Source organism: Chelonoidis abingdonii, chromosome 8 (genome assembly GCF_003597395.2).
Source record: "Chelonoidis abingdonii isolate Lonesome George chromosome 8, CheloAbing_2.0, whole genome shotgun sequence".
NCBI lineage: Eukaryota > Metazoa > Chordata > Testudines > Testudinidae > Chelonoidis > Chelonoidis abingdonii.
The window spans coordinates 16,488,358-16,514,779 of NC_133776.1; the positions used below are offsets into that span (position 1 = coordinate 16,488,358).

At 43.2% G+C, this 26,422-nt stretch overlaps 1 protein-coding gene across 12 annotated transcripts in view; it reads left to right on the forward strand.

Moving 5' to 3' along the window:
- TNIK (TRAF2 and NCK interacting kinase) overlaps positions 1-26,422 on the forward strand; it is a 317,025-nt gene that overhangs the window by 177,822 nt on the left and 112,781 nt on the right. For all 12 annotated transcript variants that reach the window (XM_075068394.1, XM_075068396.1, XM_032783680.2 and 9 more), the window contains exons 3-4: positions 4,373-4,429; positions 11,882-12,007. In XM_075068394.1, the coding sequence (XP_074924495.1) occupies positions 4,373-4,429; positions 11,882-12,007 (183 nt within the window). The remainder of the gene's footprint in view (positions 1-4,372; positions 4,430-11,881; positions 12,008-26,422) is intronic.

The following is a 26,422-nucleotide window of genomic DNA, read 5'->3' on the forward strand; positions in this document are numbered from 1 at the left end:
CCAAAAAAACCATACCTGTCCAATATTTTTGCCTATTAACGTTTGATAGACACACAGAAAACATGTAATCAGAGATTTCTCGATTTAATAGTCATGAGAAACAGCATGTTGGAGGCAGACTATAGATGTTCACTCTGTACTATGGTAACACCCTCTTAAATAGAGAGATCTGATGATTATATTACTGTACAGTGTTTCTATAAACAGAAGCTCGCTCTTGTTATTATTGTTTTGTCTGATATTTTCATGACTAAGATTTGTGAACCCATGAAAACTTCCTAAATAAATAATTAAAAAAATCAGACCCCTCTCGTATTTTCACAAGAGATAGGCTTTCCACCCATATTCTTGGTGGAATCACCTTCCCTCCTGTCCTCTTTTTATGCACTGTGTTTTGTGCCATTTACTGCCCTTTTCCCCCAAAGGTGGCTGTTTTTTCAGTAATGTTTGCTTCAGTAGAGCTCCTATAGGGGTGTAGGATCTGCCTGTGCCTGGCAAAACTAGGGCAGTAGGTTGTAAAATTGCGAGGCCGTAGACTCAAAGGCTCTACTGTGTGTCAATGTAAAACAATATATTATTACTTGTGGTTGCCTCTTAAAAGGTTTTGAGCTCTGGGATCCACTTGGCACATTCTGCTGTCCTGATGCTGTGCCAGCATGGTGCAAACATCACCGCATCATGACACACACACTGTCCTGGTGCCATTGGTGACTTTTCTAACATGCGTGGTTCCTCACTAGTTGGCACTCGGTACAGGTTTGGTGCTCTGAGGCTTGATCTTGCCCCATTCAAGTCAACGGAAACCCATGGACTTTAAAAGAACAGGATCTATCCCTTTGATGACTATTGAATAAGATCATATGCAATGAAGTGACCTTGTAATTCTACTTCAATAACTTGTTCCACTTGCAGTATCTCATTCAGCGTGGAAAGGCTCTGTCTCCTATGACCTCATGTCGTATTGTTCCTGAAGAATAGATATTCTAAAATAACTAACTATTTTTTTAAAAAGACAAAACAGTCAACAGTTACCAAACTGCTGAATCATACTGGGGAATGTTGGGGGTCTTTTATTAAAATCTCAGGGTCAAATTCCAGCTTGGAGCCTCATGTACAAATTCCACTGTGTGAGAGCTGCAGCTAAGCCTCAGACAGAATCCAATCATAAGGTAGGGACTAGGAGTGTGATTCAGGAGCTTTGGATTATTCCTCTGGCTCTGTCACTGACTTGCTATGTGACCTTGTACAAGTCACTTCTTGCTGTGCCTCCATTTCCCCTTCTACAATCTGTCTATTCTTTGTAAGCTCAGGAGGGCAGGGTCTCTCTCACTCTGTTTGTACAGTGGGGCTTCTGGGTGCTGCTGTGATACAAACAATCATTAGGAAAATGGGTGAGCCTTCTTTATTGGCACCAGTGCGTAAAAATTGTTGCCTACGCATTTTCTCAGAAGATGCACCCTGTCTTTTCATTTTCTTTCCTATGTACATTCTGCATCTTTGCTGTGCGTGAGAGAGAGAGAAAACGAGAACATTTGATGTGAGCAGTTTTGATATAATGTGTGATTCATTTGTGGGGAGAAGGAAATCAGCACTGAGCAAAATGCAGCACTTCATTATGGTACAAAAATAGATTGTGCTATAGAATGTAACGAAAAAGTGAACAGTTTGTATATGAACTAGCCATTCAGTGGCTGTGCCTCATAGTCCAGAAAGCTCAAGAAAATGAGCCTTTTCATAGTCTCGCTTTTTAAACATCAGTTTTTTCTGTTTCACTGCTAGTGGGGGTTGTTTTTGAACCAGTGTGACGTTATCTGCTGACACATTCTGACTGTACAGCTTTTATTTGTGGTTTGCTATTTTTAAGAGACAGTCACAGTCAACAGTTTGGGTTCTTCGTTTTGTCGTCTCCCGTCCCATCCCCCCAACACATGTGCATACACTCATTTTTCCATCAAGAAATTACCTAGTCCAGTGCTGTCCAACAATTCTCTTCCTACAACTCTTTGTCAGTTTATCAGTTACCAAAAAATAAAGGATTAATATCAATTCATATGGCAATGAAACCAATAACAAGGGTGCGTTTATGTGTGTACATGTTTGTCAGAACTTTTAATTTAGCTAAACATTTTCCGTAAAGGGCATGGTCAGTTCATTTGAGTCCAAAATGTAGGTATCATTTAAAACAGTGTTTTAAAAAATCAGAATATGAAATGTTTGTGAAATAAAACCCTCGTGTTGAATGTCCAGGTGCACAATTCTCAGCGGAGATTAAACATGGGATCTTCAGCATTATGGGTCTGATCCAAAGCCTATTGAATCAGTGGGAAGATTCCTATTAACTTTGTTGGGTGTATAATCCAGTCTGTATTACCTAAGTCCAAGGAGAATTCCTGAACTGTTATCTAAGGATCAGTGGCAATCATCCATCTTGAAAGACAACGGCGTAAGCAATAAAGCAATTCAGTCACTATGTGTCATCCTGCAGCATCACAAGTGGCTAAAAGTCCAATTCACGAGTGACAGTCCTTGCCATATAATCCATGTGTAAAGCACAGGGCCAGAAAATGAAGCTGGGGTACTATTTGCATGTGAGGCCTGCTAAACTTTCTTCTTCATTTTTCGCTTTCCTCTTTCTCTAAGTGGTGGGCTGTAATAGTAGGTGGAACCAGCCATTGGCAAGTTCTATCTATGTAACTAGCCTCTCCATGTATTTACCTGTCTAGTTATTTTTATTATGGGGGTGGACATGAGCATCTGATGCCATTTCCATTTATACACACAAGGTTCTCTGCGTCTTTCTCTTTCTACTTCCTCAATTGAGCTGGACAGTATTACACACGTGAAGCCCGTTTATTCTATTTATTATTATTCATTAGTGATATTTATTTTAATTCAGTGAAAATGGAATTTTTGGATTTAAAGCTCTCCCTGCAACATCCTGCATCAAAACACAACAGTTTTGTGTTAATACGTGAGAACCAGAAAGTGAAACCTAGTAGAGAAGAAAAGAAAGTGGCCAGCCAGTTTTCACTTTTCGAGCTTGAATAAGTGCAAAGTGTGACCTGGAACATGGTGAAATAACAAATTTGTTTATAAAATTCCTACAGATTGCTAAACTAAGGCATTGAAAACTAATTTTTGATTTTATCTTCCCGGGATTTGTTTAAATAAAATGTTCCTTGTAACTATGCTAATATCTATCATTATCCACCAAGTTTTCTTGGCAAATTCCCTCTGAGGTTTGGCGAAGAATTTAAACCCTAGAGTGGTTCGACATTTTTGTGTGTGTGTATATATATATGACTCATTTTTGTCATAGTTCATTCATGGAGGCTCAACGCCTCAGAAGTTGACTGCTATGCTGATTAGCATGTTTTCAGTCTTGTAATATGTCCACATCAAATTAAGGCTACTCTACTAATTTGTTCCACCTCCAGGACTTCATTTAGCAGTCTCAGAGGTATATTAGTCACTCCTCTGTCCAGTCACACGGTGAACTTTTGCTTCAGAGTAGAAGGAAAAAATTCAAAGCGAAAGAATAATTTTTTTTTACATCCTTAATGGTTTTGTCTGGGCGTTTGGTTTTGTTGTTATAGATAAAATAAATGTGTGTGAAGCTCTGTTCAAACCTCAGTTGATAGGAAGTCACCAAATGACATCATGTTCTCTTTTGGGGCTTGAGTTCCACATGTCCAGCACTTCCTCAGGATCAGGCCCTGACTGAACAGTTGTCAGTGTCTCTGATTTATATAAAAAAGGAAGGGTCAGAGGGTAGTAACTGTTTCATTGTGTTACCATGATACCTTTAGGGCTGGGTTCAAACCCTGGCTCAGGACAGAAATGGACTGAAATTAGTGTCAATCTGTATTCTAGTGGACATTTATCCATAATGGATAGTTTGCAACAAGATGATTATCTCAGTACAGGAATATGAAGGGAGTGTAATTCAGGACTGAGTGGTGCTAGCAGAGCTCTTGTTTTTGGGGAAGATGTAACAAGCACCAAAAATCCTTCACTCACTGATCAAATACATGGTGGGTGGAATGAAAGTTTCATACAATGGATGCTCAGAGGGTACTCAAGAAAAATCAGTCATGTTGGGAATGCTGCCAAAGCAATAAGATTGTTTAATAATGTTATTTAAACAGTGATACAGTGACAAATTCCTGTCAGACTTGTGTTGTGCATGAGGTTACTCATCCCAGGCCTAGCCCTGAAAAGCCTTACTCACACAAGTAGCCCTGTTGACATCAGTGGGACTACTCCTGTGAGTAAACTTTTACAGAATTGGAGCCTATTGCAATCATTTTCTTGGTGCCAGTATGTAATATAATTCAATAAAAATTAAACTATTCCTTTTATTCTTTCATAGGGTCGTCACGTTAAAACTGGACAGCTTGCTGCGATTAAGGTTATGGACGTCACCGGGGTAATGTATCCTACTTTGGCTATTTCTATATCCATAAATTACTAATGGGAGTGGGAGGGAGGTTATGTGAAACAATGAGATGACTCAAAAAAGGATTCTGTTTGGGAGAAGCAAGTGTATTAGGGCCTAGTCCTGCTCCCACTGAAGTCCATGGCAGAATTCATTGGACTTCAGTGGGAACAGGGCCAGGTCCTGAATACAAGCTTTGTTATACAGCTGTTTAGTGCTAACGATAAACATAATCTAAGGCCCCAATCCTACTGAGACTGATGTTTGTGAGAAACTTTATTCATGTGAATAGTTCCATTGTAGTCCGTGATACCATTCATGTACATAAAGTTACTCATATGCATAAGTCATTGACTACATAATATAGTTGGTTAGATTCACCCCAGTCCTGCAGTGAATCTAACCAACTATATGATGTGTATGTCTACATTGCTGCCACTCACACCCTGGCTGCAATGATGTACCTATATGTATCTAATTAACACAGTTTCATAATTATAGAGAAATATGTCTTGCAGTGATCACATAAACATGGAATTTACATGAGATTGAGAAAATGAATTTTCCCCAGATATTAATTGAACAACAAGATTAATGGGAAAGAACTTCTAACCATTTCCCAAAAGGCCACTGAAGAAGAAGCAGTGTAATTCTTGTGCCTCTTGGAAGCCTAAACAGATGCATTTTTTAAAAGGTTACTTAGTAAGAAAGAGCCTTATTCAAGAAGGAATCACACCTTGCAAAGTTCCTGCCTGGATAAACAATACCAGATTTGAGATCAAGATTTTGCTTTTTAAATGAAATGTGGCAAATTGCCAGCACTATTTTGATGGGTCTTGCGCTTTCTCTTCTTTGGGGAGGGTTCAGGGCACCATTTTTTGCCCCTGCAGTGGAATCTTAACTGCCCCAGTAGTGTCCTAGATGAGGAGAGTGGGGAGGGAGGGAGCTGGGCCTGCCCTCTACTCCAGGTCCCAGCCCAGGGGCCCTGAGGATAGTGGTAAATCACTTGAACTGACACTTTCTTCCCCTGGGCTACTTCCCTCTCCTGCCCTTCAGCTTGTGGGGGGCTTCCTGCCCTCCCTCTGTACAAGCCAGGTGCCCCTTTACCTAGGGTCTTGGACTTCTCAGCTCACCACAGCACTTCTCCAAACTGTCCTCTGCTTCCCTTCAAACTGTTCTCTGCTCCAGCACCAATTCCTCTCTGCTCCAACTCCTTCAAACTGTTCTCTGCTCCAACTCCCACACTGTCTAATTGAAACAGGGGTTTTTTATCATGTGACTGGCTTCAGGTGCTCTAATTAATCTATAGCAAACTTTCTTCCCCTTACAGGGAATAAGGCTCCCTTCTAACCCTCTCCTGCTGCCCTCTGGCCATGCTGTATCACAGAAATTACAAATTTCAGAATATAGGATTTGATCCAGATCCTCCCACCTTTATTTTTTTTCATTAACGTTTTTTAATTAGTTTTCAGGAATATAACATGTACAAAACTACATGGATACATAGAGATAAGAGTAGTCAATAGGCCTCACAAGCATGTTTAGCTTTACCTTAGAGAGAAAATGATGTATGGAAACAAAGAGTAAATAAATGTCAGTGAGGTGAGAAGGAGGTGGAAGAAATATGCCCTAGTATAGTTCACCTCAGAATTTCCAGAAATCAGATTATACAGGAAATGGACAGATGAGGTTCAATAAAGATAGCCAGGCCACTCTGTGGCAAAACTGGGTAAATGATGAGCCCACAAGGGTTGTTTAGGTCTGGATTAGATTTTAGCCTGAACTCTAAATTTCCCTTTTGAGGCCAGGCTAGAGCTAACTTTGGGTCAGAGTGGCAGTCAGTGACCCTAAATTTCATCAGCTGCTTGCTACTGATTTTGGAAGGAAGTAGCAAAAATCTAGTGAGACACACTGATCTTGCAAGATTCCTGCCCCCTTGGGACACATCTGAAAACAAGAGCCTTCTGGCTTAGGATCTGAATCGCCACGCAAGGATGGGTTTGGATCTGGGGGATTCAAATCTGAATCCACCGTATCATAATTTCAGTTATAATGTAGGCAGGGCATAGCCAACAAAAATGAGCAGCAATTATCACTTTTCCTTTTGACTCTGTTTTAGGAAAGCCAGGATGGCAAGTGCTCCACTTCCTGCTTTTTTTATATTGATGGGTGTGAAAACCTAAAACATTAAAGGTCCAAATCCAAATATTTGGCATTGATTGGATACTCTGTTCAGCTATTTAATTATTTAGCTCTTGTGTTGCACTTACCCCTATTTAAAAACAAAGGTTTTTTTTTTAAAAAAAATGTACATTAAGCAATTCTGAAAAAACAAATCTGCAAAAAAGCATAAAGCCTACCACAGCCTGGCCTCTGTTTTGTTTCCCCTGCCACTCCTAACTGCTCTATTATAACTCCTCCTAACCCTCAAACAACCCCAGCCATGAAAAAGCAAGTAGGAGAAATATACAAATGACAAGAGATTGCAAGTATCACCTGACCAGATGTAGAAAGAAAAATGCAGATGCAAAAGGAGTCATCTGCACTTCACAATGGAAAATCCCTGTGTCATAAATCAGCTAACAGCTACTCCATCATTCTCATCACTGACAGTGCTGAAAGTGAAACTTGTTTTGTAGAATTCCTCAGGCACCTGGTCACAGTGCTTAGTTGTCCTTAACTGCATTCCCCTAATTGTATGGTACACAAGGTTGCAGAAAGCTGCCCCTAAATTACTGCTTTTGATCTGTGTGTGTAGTTTCGATCTCTGAATTATGGACTAAGATTAATTTTTAAGGAACTGGCCCGTGCGCATACAACATGACCTACTTCACAGAGATTATCGTAATAAAACTGATCGAGATAAAAGCATGGAAAAAAAAGACTGCTGTTATTGTCTATGGCTTATGAGGCTTTTACTTTGGAATTGAGCTGCTACAGTAGCACCAGATCTTGGCGTAGTAATTCTTTTTTTTAGAAATAAACCCCATCAAGGGTTTATCTGATGTCCCGCTGCTTGTGATTTAATCAGAATTCACACTTTCGTTTATCTCAGTCATTGAAAGTCTCTGACACACCACATTGAACTTCAGCGTTTGATCTTTGTGTTTCAGCTTTATTCAAAATAATTTTAACCTGAAGAGGGACCCAAAATAAAACCTGGGCTCCAAATGTTCTTGCCTTTTTCTCTCCACTTTCATTAGCAGAGTGCTTCCAAACCTGTGGCCTGTGAATTACTGAAGGCCTGTGGAACACTTGCTGGTAATTGCAGACAGTTGGCAGGTCATACACTGCTAGCTCCTCCTTGCTTTCAGCTTCCTCTACAAGTGTTGGGCCTCTTCTTTGCAATGAAAAGACCCTAATAATAGAGCACCTAAATAAAAGTGCTGTGATTTTTCAGGGGTTCCAGAGTGCCTACAAGTCCCGCTGACTTCAGTGAGCACTGCCAATGAGCCTCTGGAAACCAGGCTGCTTTTAGTTCAGTGCCCATTTCTGAACGTTTTGGTTCATGTCTGCTTTTAGGATTTGGGCGTGCCTAACCCTTGATTTGCCTGTACTACTCTGCTCTTTGAGTGACAACTAGGATGGTCATATATTTAAAATAATATGATGTCCTCTTAAAAAGGGTCCGATTCCTCTCAGCTGCTGTTCCCAGCAGCCATTCTCCCCAGGCTGAGACCATTCTGAACTCTTAAAGAATTTGTGTAAACTGCAGGCAGGTGTCTTTCTAGCTGGGATGGGATGCTTAGGAGCAGAGGGGGGCTGGAGCCAATGGGTAGATGATATTGGAATCTAATTTCCTTGGGAGGAAAAACAGTTGCCTAGATCATCCTATGTTGGTCTTATTGCCCTGGATTTGAGGGGTGTGTATACCCCAGAATGTGATCAAGTGAACTGAAACCATATATGTGCATTCAGCCACCCTAAAGTAATAAAACACCACATAGTTAAGGGTTAATTTAAAACTAAGCTTTCAAAAGCAAGGTTAAAACTAGCTCCAGTTTCTGTTAATCAGAATGGGAGGAAAAAACAAACAAGTAAACAATTAAAACTAAAAACCTTGGTGGTTAAAAAACCTTAAGTCTAAACTCCTTTCATATTAAAAGTTAAAAAAAGTAATAATATAGTAGAGATCATTATAACCTATGTATTTTGTAAATGTTAGTTATAAAAAATTAGCTAATAAAGTGTACTTTAAAGCAGTCCTCAAAAGCCATCTTAAAAAACGTTTTTCCTGCCACCCTTTCTCCCTGGTGGGTAAGAAACTGGCCACTGCAAACCTGCTGTTAATTACTGGATGCCGTTCCCAATATTAGGTAAATATCTGGAATGTTCTAAACCTATTGCTTACGTTTGTATGTGCTTAAGTCTAATGAATTGCAGTTTTAAATAAAGCACGCTTACTTGCATAAATCTTATCAAACGGAAGTGCTATGTTCCGGTTAATTTATTCCTTACACCACCTGGAGCAAAATAGGTAAGTTGCCCCTGCTGGGAGTTCTAAAAACCCCAGGTAACAGTCTGTGCGCTTGTTAAATTGCCAGCAGATTCCACTGTTATGCTGGACAAGTAAGACCAAGCAAAAGTTTCTGGCAGTACAGTAGAACAACAGGAGAAGAGATGGCTTTTAGGTCACCCTGTAATAAGTATAATATTAGGTCAGTATAACTGGTGTCACTCAGGGGTGTGAATATACCACCCCACTGAGTGATACACGTTACACCGACATAAGCGCCAGTGTGCACAGCACTATGTCGATGGGAGAGCTTCTCCCACTGACGTATCTTCTGCCACTCGTGGAGGTGGTTTTATTATGCCGACTGGAGAGAGCTCTCTCCCATTAGCATAGAGCAGGGGTGGGAAAACTTTTTGGCCTGAGGGCCACATCTGGGTATGGAAATTGTATTGTGGGCCATCAATGCTCACGAAAATGAGGGTTGGGGTGCGGGAGGGAGTGAGAGCTCCCACTGGGGGTACGGGCTCTGAGGTGGGGCCAGAAATGAGGAGTACAGAGTGCTGGAGGGGTCTCTGGGCTGGGGTAGGAGTGAAGGTGTGGGGGGTAAGGGCTCTGGCTGTGGGTGCGGGCTCTGGGGTGCAGGATGGTGGGACTGAGGGGTTTGGAGGGCAGAAGAGGGATTAGGGCTGGGGCAGGTGTTTGGGGTGTGGGAGGGAGTCAGGAGTGCTGGCTCTGGGTGTCGCTTACCTTAAGCAGTTCCTGGAAGCAGAGGCATGTCCCTTCTCTGGCTCCTAGGCGGAGGCACAGCCAGACGGCTCTGCGCACTGCTCCATCCGCAGGCGCTGCCCCTACAGCTCCCATTGGCCCTGTTTGCTGGCCAGTGGGAGCTGCAGGGGTGGCACTTGGGGTAGGGGCAGCTTACGGAGCCCCCTGACTGTCCCTACATGTAGGAGCCAGAGGGGGGACGTGCCACTGCTTCCGTGAGCCATGAGGAGCAAGCCCCTGACCCTACTCCCTGGAGGAGCTCAAGGACTGGATTAAAACGTCTGAAGGGCTTGATGTGGCCCCTGGGCTGTAGTTTGCCCACCATCGGCTGCAGCACTGTATGTATAGACATGTCCTTACTCATAACCCTTTATGCCAATTCCTAACCACCTTTGGTGTTTACAATCTTCAGATCCTTGTAGACAATAAAACTGGTTGTTATTTACTCAAGCTGTACCTAATTAGCTCATTTAAATCTTTCCTTGTATCAGTTTCTCCAGTCCTTTAATCATTTTTGCAGCTCTTCTCTGAATCCCTTCTTAAAGACTATGATAATTTAGTCACTATAGTAAAGAAAGAAATCAGTGCTTCTCGCCATGTGTTGGGAGACATCTGGTCAGAAAATACAGTTGTTTAGAAAGAGCTCATGTTTGCAGATTAGCTGATCACCAGGGTGTCTCTTTATTTGCTAGCTTATAAAACTGAAGTCAGAACAAAACAGATGGAGTGGTAATAGAGGAGGAAGGAGGCAACATTTATTCAGGGCTGTTTAGAATAAAGCTAATTAACAAGAAGGTGTTAACTGCTGTTTTCTGTTCTACAGACACTGGGATTTCAACATACTAGAATCCTAGACTCAACATAAAATAAAATTAGGCTTCCTCAGATCAAGTCCAGGGTAAACAAAGCAAACAAGCAAAAGAAATAGAACCCCAAAATATGTATCCTCATAATTCTTCTACCAAAAGACTAATTCAACTCTTGATGTTTTGCAGGCCAAATTGAACCCACATGTAAGTTAGCCCAACTCCATGGTGGTCAAAGGAGTTCCACCAGGACTGAATTTGTCCTCAGGAGAATATTCTGAAATTGTCTAGATGGACTAGATCTTCCTAGTGCCTATCTAACTCAATCACTGAGTGTACATGCTTTTGATAATTACACATTTAAATATCAAATCCGACATGCTCTACAATACTTAAGCACAGCAGAGTGATCTCAGAGTTTTGCAGCTCAACCTTTGAACTTCCCAGCTCAGTTTGCATAACCTTTCCTTAACATGAATAAATTCTAATTTTTTGTAAACATACTTTTTGGCTACTGTCCGATTTGGCCTGAGAGTTGATTTGAGGGGCAAAGACAATGGGATGACTTCTGTACCAAGGTTTGCTTTCTGGAATAATCCAAGTGGGCTATTTGCATCAGTGGTAGAAAAGTACCTATAGTGAAGGTGATGGAGGTGTCGAGCAACTCATGTATGGTATACCCTCGAGCAAAAATAGCTATCTTCAGAGAGTTCTGAAAGACTAAACCATGTAAAATGAATAAGTGAATAGTAACTGAGCCTGCCAGTAACGATGTATAATCTATCCTTGTTGGCCAAGAGGCTCAACAGTCTGGTAATAGACTCTGGAACTTTTTATGTCCTATGGCTGACTGACTCAAGACTACTTCACTGTGATTTAAAGTTCTTACCATGTGATGACTGTTTTGTAGCCTGTGTAAAACGAGCCGGTCAGTTCACCTCACCACAGCTGGTAACTCATCTTAGAAGAAAGGCCAAGTTCAGAATATGATTGGAAACTGAACTGCTTTTTTTTTTTTTTTTACCCTCAAAGTGGTTTTCCTAGGAGAAGGAGAAGACTTCAGTGTTCAGGCCTCTTAACCAATACTTATCACAAGCACTAAATTCACCTAAAAGTTACTTTTTTCAAAGTCAGTAGTCATAACTCTTAACCTTCCAAGGCTTAGTCATGGGTCCCATTGCCTTAAATTGGAATTACACCTATTTATACTAGGATTGAACATGTGCCACGTTGTGAAGCACAGACCTAAATAAGGGGCAGAAGCAAAATTAGTGCAGGTGGCGAGGTAGGAAGAAGGCAAAGATGTGGCCTGCTTCAATTAAGCAACTGCAGCAAAGATGAAGAGAAATCATACCAATGAATAATCTGTGAAATGTGTTCTTTGGTGTCACTGAGTTTTGTTTTTTCTTATCCCAGGATGAAGAAGAGGAGATCAAACAGGAAATTAACATGCTAAAGAAATATTCTCATCACCGAAACATAGCCACATATTATGGAGCTTTTATTAAAAAGAACCTACCCGGAATGGATGATCAGCTCTGGGTAGGCAGTGTTTTTAAATGTCTTCTTCTTCCTTTTTTAAGCATTGGGGTTTGATCTACTGAGTTTCTTCCAGTTGCAGTCTAACCTCCACTCTAGGAGCCGTGGTTGGTTGGTTGGTTGGTTGTTTTAAATGCTATATCTTCATATTGCTTGCACCCACTTGCAGACTGTGATGTGAGAGAACACACCTGGTTTTGCCACAAAGACAGGATTATACCTTTGATACAGGAGTTGATCAAAAATAAACACGTAGGTGGAATTTAGTGATGCATTGGAGAAAAGGGAGTTTGGCCAAAGAATTTTCAGTAGAATACTAAAGCTAAATAGATGAATCCCTGGGAGTTCTGAGCCCGGACAGGCTACAGCTTCCACTGGTGTCAGTTGGAGTTGTGAGTGCTCAGCACCTCACAGTATCACAGTCCCAACTCCTCCTCCTCCCTACCTATCCTGCTTGTTTTCACTTGAATGCAGAGACACAAGATTCCAAAGAGGTTCTTGGTTACTTATTCAGTTCCCCAAACTTTGGAGAATGAGGTTCAAATCTAGGTCTTCTAGCATAAGAGAAATGACCATGGTCTCAGTCTGGATCCTAGCTGACATATGTCCACCACACATGTGGCAGCATCTGTTCAGGAGAGACCCAAGGCTGGAACATCAGAAAGGGTGCTGCAATTCAGGATTCCATCTAGTTCTTTGTCTCTTACTATTAGGGACACTAAAAATGAATTCAAGATAATGTGCCAGATTTTGATTGGTTACACTGATGTAAATCTGTACTCCACTGAGTAACACCTGTGTAACTCAGATTGTCATCTGTCCCTGTAATTATATCTTGTCTTTTTTAATGTGGCACTTTTTAGGGAAAGTCACATGGTAGTCATATTGAAAAGACTATAAATTAAAGCTCTCACTGATGGTTCGCTGGTATACTCGTTTGAACCCCATAGAGTTGTTGCAGAGCATTGGTTTACTTAGCATTTCATGCAGCCCAGACTTTTATTTGGCAGCTCTCTAAGGTTCCCAGATAAATTGCTTCAGCTGTTTATCGTCATATGCATGTGCCAAAATGTCAACAAGTCATGGGAATAAAATAAAATAAAATCAAGGAATACATGACTTCCGTGGCATCCGTGACAAAAAAATCAGCCGAACTGAAGGAGCACTGCCAGTGATCCCTGTATTTAGGTTGGTTCAGGCTTTTCATTATAAAACATTCTTACAATTTATTATTCTTTTATTTATTAATATATTTATTTTCAGAACCTCTTGCACATCCTTTGTTTGTGGCAGGTCTATACAGTTCAACAAGAAGAAATCCCTTGGGCTAGAGAACTGCCTTTTCTTTGTCCCATGAAATTCTATTCAGGGTTAATGGTTTTATAAGCTGTTAAAATTACCATTTCCTTTGTGTTCCTTGTGTTCCTTGGGAAAATATTGGTTGTTTGCCAACACAACTAACACAACCCTTCTGAAAAAATCAGGCTCAGGCTGCCACCACAGCATCAGATGCTGTACAGAGAACGCCTGGGAGCTACCAGAGCAGCTGTAGCACCTGGCGTAGGGGGAGAGCTCAGCTGTGCCATGCCAGAATTGCCTTCTCCTGACCATGCTCAATGGCCCTAGTGTCCCATCCCATCTTCTAGGGCACCACATAGCACAGGAGCTCTCCTAAACCCTCAAGATAGAATCGTAAGACTGGAAGGGACCTCAGAAGGTCTTCTAGTCCAGTCCTCTGTACTCATGGCAGGACAAAGTATCATCTGAATCATCCCTGATAAGTGTTTGTCTAAGCGCTCTTAAAAATCTCCAATGATGGAGATTCCACCACTTCCCTAGGCAATTTATTCCAGTGCTTAATCACCCTGACAGGTTAGGAAGGGAGAGCTTGGGTAGGCTCCCCGAGACCTTCCCTTTGATCACCACATAGCACCAGCAGTCCATCTTGTCTCTGGGATAATAGCTTTCTCTTGCTGCTGGCTTTGTAGTTAGCCCCATAGTTCAAGTGGTAGCAGTCTATGCTTCAGTGCTAATGCTAATGGAGATTCTGGGCTCCCACCATGTTGACGGTGCATAAGCTTGTAATAGTTGTACATGTTGGAATTTGTTTTTACCTTGTTGCTGTTTCTGTCTGATGATTAGCTCTTTTCTGGTGAGACAATTTTATTTCTAAAGCTCCTATCTAAGGGCCTCCACAGCTACCCAACCTTGCTAAAGATAAATAATGCCAGGAAAGAATCTCACATAAGTAGAATAACCTCCTTTGTCAAACCCTCCCCACCAGGCAAATAAATGAGCTCCACCTCCTTCAGATAACTGGAACCAAGAAGGTGCAAGCGAGAATTGTGATTTCCCCCCAGAGCAGCTGTTCTCAAGCTTCATTGCACTGCAGTCCCCTTCTGATAACAAAAATTATTACACAATGCCAGGAGGGAGAACTGAAGCTTGAGCCAGAGCCCAAGCCTCGCCTTCAGCCTCAGGTCCGGGGAGTGCTTTGGCTTTGGCTTCAGCCCTGGTTCAAGCAAGTCTAATGCCAGCCCTGGAAACCCCATTTTAGCAGTCCCAACCCACAGTTTGAGCACCACTGCCCAGAGGATTCTGGTGACCCCCACCACAAGTGTGCAATGGAGAAAGCTTCTTATATCCACCCCTCCATTTGTATCCCTTTGGGCTTGATGAATGAGTGCATATCTATGACCTGTGTTGTACAGGAGGTCAGCCTAGATCTAATGGTCCTTTCTGGCCTTGAAAAAAATAAATAAATAAATCTATGGAGCTTGGCCAGATTCTGGACCTTTACTTGAAGAAAGGATTAATCCTGCTAAGTTCTATCCTCTTTACGTTTAAAAGTGGTTGAGTGGATAGAGTTTTAGAAAGTCTATGTCCTGTACTGGTGCTGAATAAGAGGTGTTTGAGGGAAACTCCTTTGACAGTGGGAGAAGGGCAGTGCTTTTGTCTCCACGTTAAATCACTGTTGTTTGAGGTATCTGATAGAATCCTCATACGTTCCAATTTCATCAGTGGTTGCTTCAGAGATAAAGCCTTCTTTATTTTTCACTGGCTCTTTATTGAAATAAAACTGTTTCTGATAATGCCTAAGTAATTCTGTTTATCGACACTGAGAGGGCTGATACGGAAATCGAAAAAGGGAGCTTTTTCAATAGAGATTAAGATCTCTCGGAAACAAGGCAAGCGTCTGACAACATATTGTCATTCCTGTGCAGTACCATAGTAGTGAAGAGGTCTTTCACTTCTACTATTCTCCATTCAATAACAGTAACCAGCAAAGAAATAAAGATCTACTACCCCGACTAATTTTCCTGCAACTAGAAAGCTGCACACCGCATATTCTGCTGTGTCTCCTGACACTACAGATGCAGTATCACAGATCTGACATATTTGGAAAAGAGAAATAAAAATCACTTGTATACTAGGAAATGGGAGAGCAAGGTCAAATATTTGACATTGAAGATGGCAGTGATTTTTTTTTTTTTCACCTTCTTCTGCATCATAGAGTGCAGGTCACTGGCCAGGGTTATCTGGGTGTATCTCACTTAGTCTAGCCATTGCAGGCGCCTTTGGCATTAGTGCACATAGGTCCCTCCTATTCTCGGTCTGTATTTAGTCTTTTGTGGGCTGTAATACTTTGGTCTAATTTTGGTTGCTGGGTTTAGTGTGCAGCTGCTAGGTGATGTACAGGAGGTAAGACAGAGTGATCTGATGGTTCCTTTAAGCCTTTAACAGAGACCTGGTCTACACTACGCGTTTAAACCGATTTTAGCAGTGTTAAACCGATTTAACGCTGTACCCGTCCACACTACGAGGCCCTTTATATCGATATAAAAGGCTCTTTAAATCGGTTTCTGTACTCCCTCCCCAACGAGAGGCGTAGCACTAAAATCAGTATTACCATATCGGATTAGGGTTAGTGTGGCCACAAATCGACGGTATTGGCCTCCGGGCGGTATCCCACAGTGCACCACCTGTGACCGCTCTGAACAGCAATCTGAACTCGGATGCAGTGGCCAGGTAAACAGGAAAAGCCCCGCGAACTTTTGAATTTCATTTCCTGTTTGCCTCGCGTGGAGCTCTGATCAGCACGGATGGCGATGCAGTCCCAAATCCAAAAAGAGCTCCAGCATGGACCATACGGGAGATAGTGGATCTGATCGCTATATGGGGAGACAAATCTGTTCTATCAGAGCTCCGTTACAGAAGACGAAATGCCAAAGTGTTTGAAAAAAATCTCCAGGCTACACAGTGCTGCGTGACAAGCATAACGGAAAGCCAAAGGGTATGGCTACACTTGACATTTCAAAGCGCTGCCGCAGCAGCGCTCCCACTTTGAAGTGTGAGTGTGGTCGGAGCGCCAGCACTGGGAGAGAGCTCTCCCAGCGCTGTACGTAAACCACATCCTCTACGGGTGTAGCTTGCAGTGCTGGGAGCCGTGCTCCCAGTGCTACGGCACTGATTACACTGAGGCTTTACAGCGCTGTATCTTGGAGTGCTCAGGGGGGTGTTTTTTCACACCCCTGAGCGTGAAAGTTGCAGCACTGTAAAGTGCCAGTGTAGCCATACCCAAAGAATCAAATGGATGCTCATGGAGGGAGGGAGGGGGTACTGAGCACTCCAGCTATCTCACGGTCCACAGCAGTCTCTGAAAAATATTTACATTCTTGGCTGAGCTCCCAATGCCTGTAGGTTCAAACACGTTGTCCAGCGTGGTTCAGAGTATAGCTTGACAATTTACTCCCTCTCTCCCCACGTGAAAGAAAAGGGAAAGAAATCATTTCTTGACTTCTTTCAATGTCACCCTATGTCTACTGAAGGCTGATGGTAGATGCGATGCTGCGGCAGCGAAGAGCAGTATCCGGTCTTCTCCCCTCCCCGGTGGCAGATGGTGCAGTAGGACTGCTAGCTGTCCTTGTCATCAGCCCATGAGTGCTCCTGGCTGGCCTCAGGTGAGGCTGGCCGGGGGCGCCTGGGTAAAAATAGGAATGATTCCCAGAGATGATACAGAACGGCTGGTAACCGTCTTTCATAGCAACTGGGGCTGAGCTCCATCAGCCCCTTCCCTTTCCTGTGTAAAGAAAAGATTCTGTACTGCGTGGACTATCATAGCAGCGGGATGTCTGGGCTCCTCCCCCCACACCGCTTAGTTTCTGCCTGGACGTTCATAGCCCCGGAGCTGCCTCCCCTCATTTTATCTCAGTAACAAGTCACGTTTCTTAGTCCTGCATTCTTTTATAACTTCATGACACAAATTGGGGACACTGCCACGGTAGCCCAGGAAGGTTGGGGGAGGAGGAAAGTATGGGTGGGGTTGTTGCAGAGACAGCCCCCATGAATGCATGCAGCTCATCATTTCTGCGGGATCTGACACAGAGCACCTGTGCTCTCTGATACACTGTTCTCTAGTACACTTGCCCCATATTAGGCAGAACTGACTCTATTTTTAGAAACCATAAAGGAGGGATTGACTCGGGAGTCATCCAGTTTTGCCTTTGCGCCCTCAGCTGACCTCGGCCAGGGGCACCCCATGATAGCAGCAGCAGTACAGAACGACAGATAACTGTCATCTTACTGCCACTTTACAATGGCAGCAGACGTGACAGAACGACATGAACCATCTTGCTATCATGCTATAAGCAAATGAGTGCTGCTGTAGTGCTGCAGCAACGCCTCTGTTAGCTGCATCCAGTCACATACGGTGACAGTAAAAAAAAAAAAAAAAAATCTGAATGGGTCCATGTTGCCGTGCTAGTTGTGTCTGCCAGGCAATCCAGGAAAAGGGGCGAATGATTTTGTTCCTTGTTTTCCTGGAGGAAGGAGGATGAGTGACGACAACCCAGAACCACCCCTGACAATGATTTTACCCCATCACGAGCACTGGATCTCAACCCAGAATTCCAAGGGCGGGGGAGACGCGGGAACTATGGGATGGCTACAGAATAGCTACCCACAGTGCAATGCTCCAGAAATCGAGCTAGCCTCGCGACCATGGACGCACACGCGCGAATTAATGTGCTTAGTGTGGACCGCGTGCACTCGACATTATACAATCTGTTTTACAAAACTGGTTTATGTAAAATTGGAATAATCCTGTAGTGTAGACATACCCTGAGTGGCTCTAAGTGTAAAAGACATTGAAATTGGTTTAATCAGGTTTTGGTCAAAGTGTTGCTTTCAGATGTGCATGATTGATATCTTCGATCTTCTCTCTGCTTATGCTGATCTTCTGTCAATGGAGGTTCTATGCATGTAGCTAGAGGAGACTATCTGAGACAAAATTCACTGCAAATCTTAGAGAATTAGACAAGTATTAGTTTGTCTTATCCAGGTTCTAGCAATGGGCATAAAGTAGCAGAGCTCAGCTAACAGGTTGACTAGGCCATTAGGTCACTCAATACTGAGGAATGTTTTTTGGGAAATAGAGCTAAAGTGAACCAGAGAAACATAAAAATGCAGCTCTGATTTCCCCAGCTGTCTTTATGTGTTGGTGTGTTTTGTCAGCTAATGTCTTCCTTTATTAGGGCCAGACTGTGCCTGGTCTTTGTGGGTGCACAGAGAATAAGGCAGAAGAAATCTTTCTTTCTGCTTGTATGCCCTGGTAATTGCGGACGATCAGTCTGCTCAGGGGAGTGCATGGACTACTCCCTACACATCCCTCTGTGGATGCAAATCTTCCTTCAGCGGGCGTGGGAGAAGGGGAGACAATGGCCCCCGTTGCATTAATTTAATGGAATATGTGGGCCCACAGAGTTAAAGGTATTAACATTACTCTAAAATTGTCCAACATTAAAGAGTGTTAAAAGAGGTTCGGGGTTGATTTACAGATATGCTTTGTACCATGGCAAACACCATTAAACATCTGTTAATCTTTTATTAAAGATATAGAAAAGAAGGAGAACAGTTAAAGCATTTGTAGGGTAAGTTACTAAGTAAGACTTTTATTTTCACAATGGCCCTTTTTCCCTTTTCTCTTGAGCCGAGGGGAGTCTTTAGAAGGAAACCCCCCACCTGTCTGACCATCTCCCAGATGGTATTAAAGATGGTGGTAGCTTCCCTTTTCGAGAAAAGAGAAGAAGTTTGTTGAGATGGGCTAAACCTGCCAGTGTTGCTGCTGCTGTTAAAGTCCAATCCCAATTCCTAGAAGACAAAACAAGATAGGCACATATGCAAAAGGGGAAATAAAGAACCGCACAGATTTAAAAACTGCAGCTTCTGTCTCTGGTGTTGAATTTAACTGGCAACTTCACTGCTTTGAAAAAAAAAAACCCCAGAAAACAAAAAATCCAACGCAGGCACAATACATGGTCTTATCAGGTACTTTGAGACCTTGCAAACACGTGCCAGCGCTTGGCTGTTTAGGGCATTGCTTCTAGCTGCTTTTTTTCTGGTCACAGGCTTTCAGCATGTTGCAAAATACGCAGTCATGGCTGGCTAATCCAGACTCTTAAGAGACAGAAGCGAAAAGGAGAGAAATAGGAGAGAGAAGAAATAAGGCAGGAAAGGAAAAGGACGGTTGGGGGAAGGGGGCGACCAAGTCTCACATCCTAGATGGTGTTCAGGATTTATCTGGAGATGGTGGAGGTTGCAGTGTTTTCTCGGTCCCGTTTTCAGGCCTGGTCTGATCAGGACGTTTCTCAGGATTAGGGGTTCCAGGAGATGGTGTGCATGGCAGACATGATGGTGAGCTCACTTCTTCCCCTTCTCTCATCTTTCAGTCAGCCAGTGTCACAGTAACCAGCTTTTCTCCTCCACTGATTTTTTTTTCTCTTCTTTTAAGGATCCCAAAAGGGAGTGAGAGGCAGAATAGTTCTTCCCCTCATTATTTTGTCCACCAATTAGATCTAATTTCCCACACGCCAATTTTGGTTCATTGATTTCCAGCCCCACACTGTTTCATTTATCAGGCATGATCTGAACATGGTCCTTGATTTATGGCAGTAGGCCTTTTTGTTTGGACTAATTCAATCTGTCTCTTTATTGCACCTTTTCCTATCAATATTTATTGTTACAGGTTATTGTGACTTTTTTTTTTTGAACTTTCACAGACTGTTCATAGCTTAACTCACAATTAGGGGAAAATTGTAGGCCCAATTATCGCAACACCCCCTCCTCCAGACCTACCATTTAGCACAGGCCTGTGGGGGGCGGGAGGAGACAGCATGCACACCTCTTGTGAACTGGGGAGCTCCAAACACAGAGAGACACATTCCGTACACAGAAGAATGTGCAGTCTAAGAAGACAGAGGATGAGCAGTGGAACCATAAGCAAAGTGATCAGTGTGAAGGTAGGCACAAAGTTTGTTGGTGAAGTTTTTTTTTGTTTGGTTTTTTTAATGAAGTTAAACCCACTTCTCCCCCCATCATCCCTCCATCTTATCACCTATTTGACCCGAAACATCAATTCCCAGCCTTAATTCTAGTCTCTTTATGACCTGTCTCTGATCACTGGACTTCCTATCCCCACATAAATGAGTAGTTCACTCAACAGATAAATAAAGTAAATAGAGTAGAGGACAGTGAACAAATTGCTTGTAGGTGTCGTGGTAGGCATCAAGAAAGATTAAATGAGTAGAGGGTAGTGGCCTTCCATACCAGCTCAAAGAGAGCATTCTATGTATTGTGCATCTCTGTTCAAGAAAACATGGTGTCATTTGAGAGAGGCAGACCACTAAGATTTTGAGGTTGGCATCAATGTCAGAACACTGGGCATGGGGAGGGGATGTAAGTGATGAATTTTTAGAGAGGGGTAGAATTATGCAGGGAGTCATAAAGAAACTTGTACTCGATTGCAAAAGTGATCAACACAAAGAAGTGCTTCCTGAGCACACTGATATTCCAGAGTTGATTCTGGAAATATCATCAGAAGCTGTAGGGTTTCTTCTTAAGTTCAGTATGTTACCCTGTGGCTGTATGCTGTGTGTTGATATGGGTGTTGCTTTGCTGGATGATTGTCATCTGTTCTTGCCATCTGCAGTGTATTGAAGTGGTTAGCAGAAAAGATCTGCCATGCATGTACAATTGTATAGGATTTTGCTGCTGCTTCTAGAATTGGATTTACACTGCATGCAGAGTAAGCTTCAGGCTGGTGACAGCTGAGGGCAGAGCAGCGGTAATGTAGCCATTCCCCAGTGGGGAGAAGTACCCACCTTTCTGGCGGGAGATGGATTGCTTCCATGGCAACCCTAAAAATGAGTGGGAAGGTAGATTTATAATGGGGGGAGGGGGAATTACAAACATGCAGCCTTCAGAATACCTACACTTGGCAAGTACCTCAGAGTCCCTACTTCTGTGCCCTGCCGTGCTGCCCTCTGCCACAGCTGGGAGGGACTGCACTCAGTCAACCTTTCCAAAGATATAATGTCACTTACAGACAGATCAGCTGAGGAGTGGTTCTCCCAAGAATGATCCTAAATCAGGATAACTCCAACTGCAGCCAGGCTGTCAGTGAGCAGATGCTCCAGGTGCAGAGGTGCATGCGTCAGGGGAATCCTGCAAAAAGTAGAAAAGGAAAGTTTTTAAAATGTAACAATATGACCTGGAGCCATTTAATCTTTTCTTATATTTTTCAGCATTTAAAATCTATAAGGGCCAGTTTTACTCTTGGCACTATTGGTGTAAATCCAGGGGAACTCCCACTGCAGTTTAGATTTACACTGGTGTTCCTGACTGCCAGGGCTGGCTCTAACTTTTTTGCTGCCCCAAGTGGAAAAAAAGAGCACCGCCCTGCTGTAACACCCCTCTGCCCCCCTGAGTGCCGCGCAAGCCCCTGCCCCCTGAGCACCGTGCAAGTCCCTGGCTCACCCGAGCGCCACGCCGCCTGAAGCCCCGCCTTCCGGAACTCCATGCCATGCCACCGAAGCCCCTCCCAAGCGCCGCTCTGCCCAAAGCCCCCCCCGAGCACCACAGCGCCCAAGCCCCCGCCCTCCCTGAGCGCCACACCACCCAAACTCCTGCCCCCCGAGCACTATGCCGCCGAAAAGCACCACCCCCCTCCAAGCGCCACCCGGCGGAAACAAAAACAAACAAAAAAACCCTGCAGCACTGCCCCGCCAAACCAAAAAAAAAAAAAGAAACCTGAACACTGCCCCACCCCACAGTGCCACCCCAAGAACGTGCTTGGTCAGCTGGTGCCTGGAGCCGGCCCTGCTGACAGTAGAATTTGGCCCATAGTGATGATCCAAATCCTGCTGTCATTTATATGCATGCAAACTCATCCACTCTTCTGGGGGGGTTGCACATATGTGTACCTAAGAGCAGAACTGGTCTCATTCTGCAAACCATGTTTGCGGATTGCAGATCAGCTGCGGATACAGATTTTGTATCGATGCTGGGCTCTATCGTTCTGTTGAGTGTTCATTGGAGAATGTCTCTGCACAGCTGAAACCTTAACCAACTCAAATTGAATATTTAGAAGTTTGAGCTTAGCAGGAAAAGATTTAAACTGACCTTTAATTCTAGTTAGTTCCTTCAAGGCCCACTTTCAGCAATAATCCACATTACCTGAGAGCAATATACAAAAGGAGTGCTTGGAAAGAGGCAGTTATAAGGAGATTGGCATTGAACAGGACTGGTTAATGGAGTCTGGCTGAGAGGATAGACAGTGTGTCATAAGCAAGACTTTCTGCTGCTTTGTGGCTAAGTAAGCCTAAGCTATTTAATTTCCAGTTCTGTTCAAAGCTATTTCTGCAGGAACCATGTATGTATTGTAACTCTCAATCCTGTGGCTGTGTCAACTCATTTCTCTTCCACTCTTTGAAGTTCTGCTTAGTCCTGACAATAACCATTTTCAGCCTTCCTAAGTGACATGAATTACTTGTCTGGCCTCGTGCTGTTAGAAGGTGCTAACAGAATGTAGCCAGGCAAATTATTTATTTATGAAAGTTTGCACGGGTGTTTATATTGTAGGCCACTGCCTTCAAAAGAAGGAGACTGGTGTGTCGGTGGCATGCATCTCTGTACCCTGCGGGCTAAAGCAACCAGACAGACATGTCATTGTGGTTGTGGGGCCTAAGCTTTAAAAGGAGCAGAGACAAAGAACTGTAGGTAGTGCTCTTTAATTTGCAGCCTGTTCTAGCTGGGATGCTTTTAGAGTCCATTAAAATCCACTTTTATCTATTCAGTTCAGCATGTTGAATGGGAACATTCCTTTCTACTGATTTTGTATTAAGCATCGATTAAAATATTCAAATGTTTTCTCATTTTCAGAAACAAGCAGCAGCTTTTCTGCTGAATTACCAGGTGAAGGTTATTGAATTTTTAGTGCCCTGCTATCGGCTCCAGGTGTTAATAACTGTGGTTGTAGTATAAAGAGTAATGATGCGTACGACAATAAAGAAGTGGGCCTTTATAAAAGAGCTATGAAAGCATAATGGTCCCTAAAAAGTTTATATTGGCTGGGGTCAACACACTGACCTGTGCTCAGTCCCATTCTGATTCCAAACACAGAGCTGAGTATAGTTTTTGTACCCCCATATGCAAAGTAGTAAGCACAGGGCTTTATCCACCTTGCTCCCCACCTTTTGGTCAGTTCCGTCAACTCTCTCTACCCACAGCACGCTCCTGGACTACTCCGACTGTGGTAATACACTCTACCTCCAGCCCCCATTCAGATAATCACTACCAATTGTGTTTTGTGAGGCCTTCTGCAACCTATCTACATAGACAGGAAACCAGGAAGTGGAACTAATATCAGTGCAGCTTGGTCCTTGTTGGGCAGGGCAGTTAGAAGATTTACTCTCTGAGGTGGCCTGCAGGCATTAGAGTCTAAGGGGACCATTGCCAGGGAGCCTGGGCCTATTGATTGATTGATTGATTGAATGCAATCTGGGCAAGCCAAGCCACCACTTTCTTATCAACAGTGTTGAAGGTGCAAAGGCCTCCAGGAAGATGAGTCATTTTGCAGTCCTCAACAATGTGTGTCATGGTTTGTGGTTGCCCACATTGACATAGACTCATAGACTCATAGGTCAGAAGGGACCAATATGATCATCTAGTCTGACCTCCTGCACAAAGCAGGCCTCAGAACCCTACCCATTCACTTCTATAACAAACCCCTAACCTATGTCCGAGTTATTGAAGTCTTCAAATTGTGGTTTGAAGACCTCAAGCTTCAGAGAATCCTCCAGCAAATGACCCATGCCCCATGCTGCAGAGGAAGGCGAAAAACCTCCAGGGCCTCTGACAATCTGCCCTGAAGGAAAATTCCTTCCCAACCCCAGAGTATGGCAATCAGCTAAACCCTGAGCATGTGGCAAGACTCACCACCAGCACTCAGGAAGAGATTACTCTGCAGTAACTCAGATACCATCCCATCCAATATCCATCACAGATCATTGGGCAGACTTATCTGCTGATAATCAAAGATCAGTTGCCAAAATTAAACTATCCTATCATACCATCCCTTCCATAAACTTATCAAGCTTAGTCTTAAAGCCAGATACGTCTAAAATGTGTCTAAAATGCCAAAGAAATTCTGCTGCAGCACAAATTCCATGTCCACTATGAAACTGATTGAGAAGGCTCCATTGTCTTTGTGGTAAATCAAACCTGGGTTGACACTGAATGGAGTCCGAGACAAGGTAATGATTTGTCACTTTCTCTGCGGACCATGAAGCTTGCCACATGTCCTTTATCATAAATCCCTCACCTAGTTAACTTATCCACAGCAGGCACTGTGAGTGCAGATGACCATGTGGTGGATTAAATATGTCTTCAGTTAACAATAGATGTGGCATATCATCCAGTTTCGTCATGAGCTTTGCTATGCTTTCCTCTCTGTGAATGCTAGCTGATTGAATTCGAGTCTGGGACTGAGCATTGGCTAGTAAGTTGGGAAGGGGGATTTCAGTAGCTCTCTGTGTTGGCCTAGCTCTGCTGCCGTGGAAGTCGATGAGTATTTTATTATTGTCGCCAGTGGGAGCAAAGTTGGTGCAACACTGAGCACTTTGGAAAATCTTACCTTTGGTGTGTAGTGCAGTGCTTGGCGAAGAGCTGGGACTTATGTGACCATGAAGGTAACTTAGGCCAGAGCCCACCAGTGCCCAAGGGCAGGTCATTGTCATGTTTCTATTCAGAGCTCCTAAACCCTAGTTTCCTGGTATGAACTGAATACCAGAGGGTTTCCACTTCAGAATCCAGGGTTAAACATGGCTTGGATTGATTGAACAACTGGGACTCAATCAGTCGCTCTTGAGGGGAAGGATGTGGTAAGAAAGAACTTGGTGTGAGGGACAGAAAAATCAGTCCCAGGAAGGATAGCGAGTTGCTGCAGACAAATAGTTCTGGAGAGAGCCTCTCTGGAGTATTGAAGTTCCTCAGGGAGGGTTCCAGATCAGTCTGCTGGATAATGGCTTCATGCACAAGTGTTAGTCATTTCTGAGCTCTGGACCTCAATTCAGAGCTAGCCGAATGTAATGCACAGTGGCGGTGGGGCCAGAGGGGGTCTGGGAAATGTTTTTGGAGGCCACTTCTATATCAAGAGAGAAATGATTCATTTACAAGCTGAGAGGATTCATGAAGCAATACGTTCAGAGAGTGCAGGCCACAATGGAGTAACAGCTGCTGTGCATTCACGTGCCTTGCATGTAAAGATTGCTGCTCTAGTCGAACATAAAAGGGAAAATAAATGCTAAATGAACTATATTAAAAATCTTTAATGATCAGCCATGGACATTAAATTTCAGAATGTGATCTTACCTCCATCCTGTCCTGCTTATAATTGTAGTTACGAGTAATTTTTATTAGCATTTCAGGTTTAGTATCTTTCCCCACCCCTCAATATCTCCAGCATTTAACAATCTTGGTAATGATACAAGCAGTTATTAGGCTAACTGCTATATTAGTCTTGCATCTACAGGCAATATTACACAGATTAGAAGGCACATGATGCAAGTACATTTGAAGATCTCCAAGCACTGTGCAAAATGAGGGAATGAATCCTGATAACAATCCTGTCACATACTATCAGCTTTATCACCATTTTATAGATGGGGAAAGCTGAGACTCGGGAAGTCTGTTGAAGAGCTGGGGGTGGAACTCAGATCTTTTGATTTCTAGCCCATTGCTTTAGCTACAAGACTATCCTTCCCTTTGTTGTGGGCAGTTAGAAAACAGGGCAGGGACCATGACTCCTGGACAAGATTACCAACTTTTTGCCACTAACTTGTATGATGACCCTGAGCAAATCACTTAACCACTCCAAACCTCTGTTCTTGGATGTCTAAAACGAAGGAATTGGCATTATGACACAAATGGTGTGATCCATAATGTCTGTAAATTGCTGTACATGTGCAAAACACTGTTATAGCTGGTCAGTGGAGAAGGTGAAGATAAAGATCAATACAGCCCGTGACCAACTTGATTGAATAATTTCTACCAGCAAAGCTATATTTTTGCAGTACTTTGTGA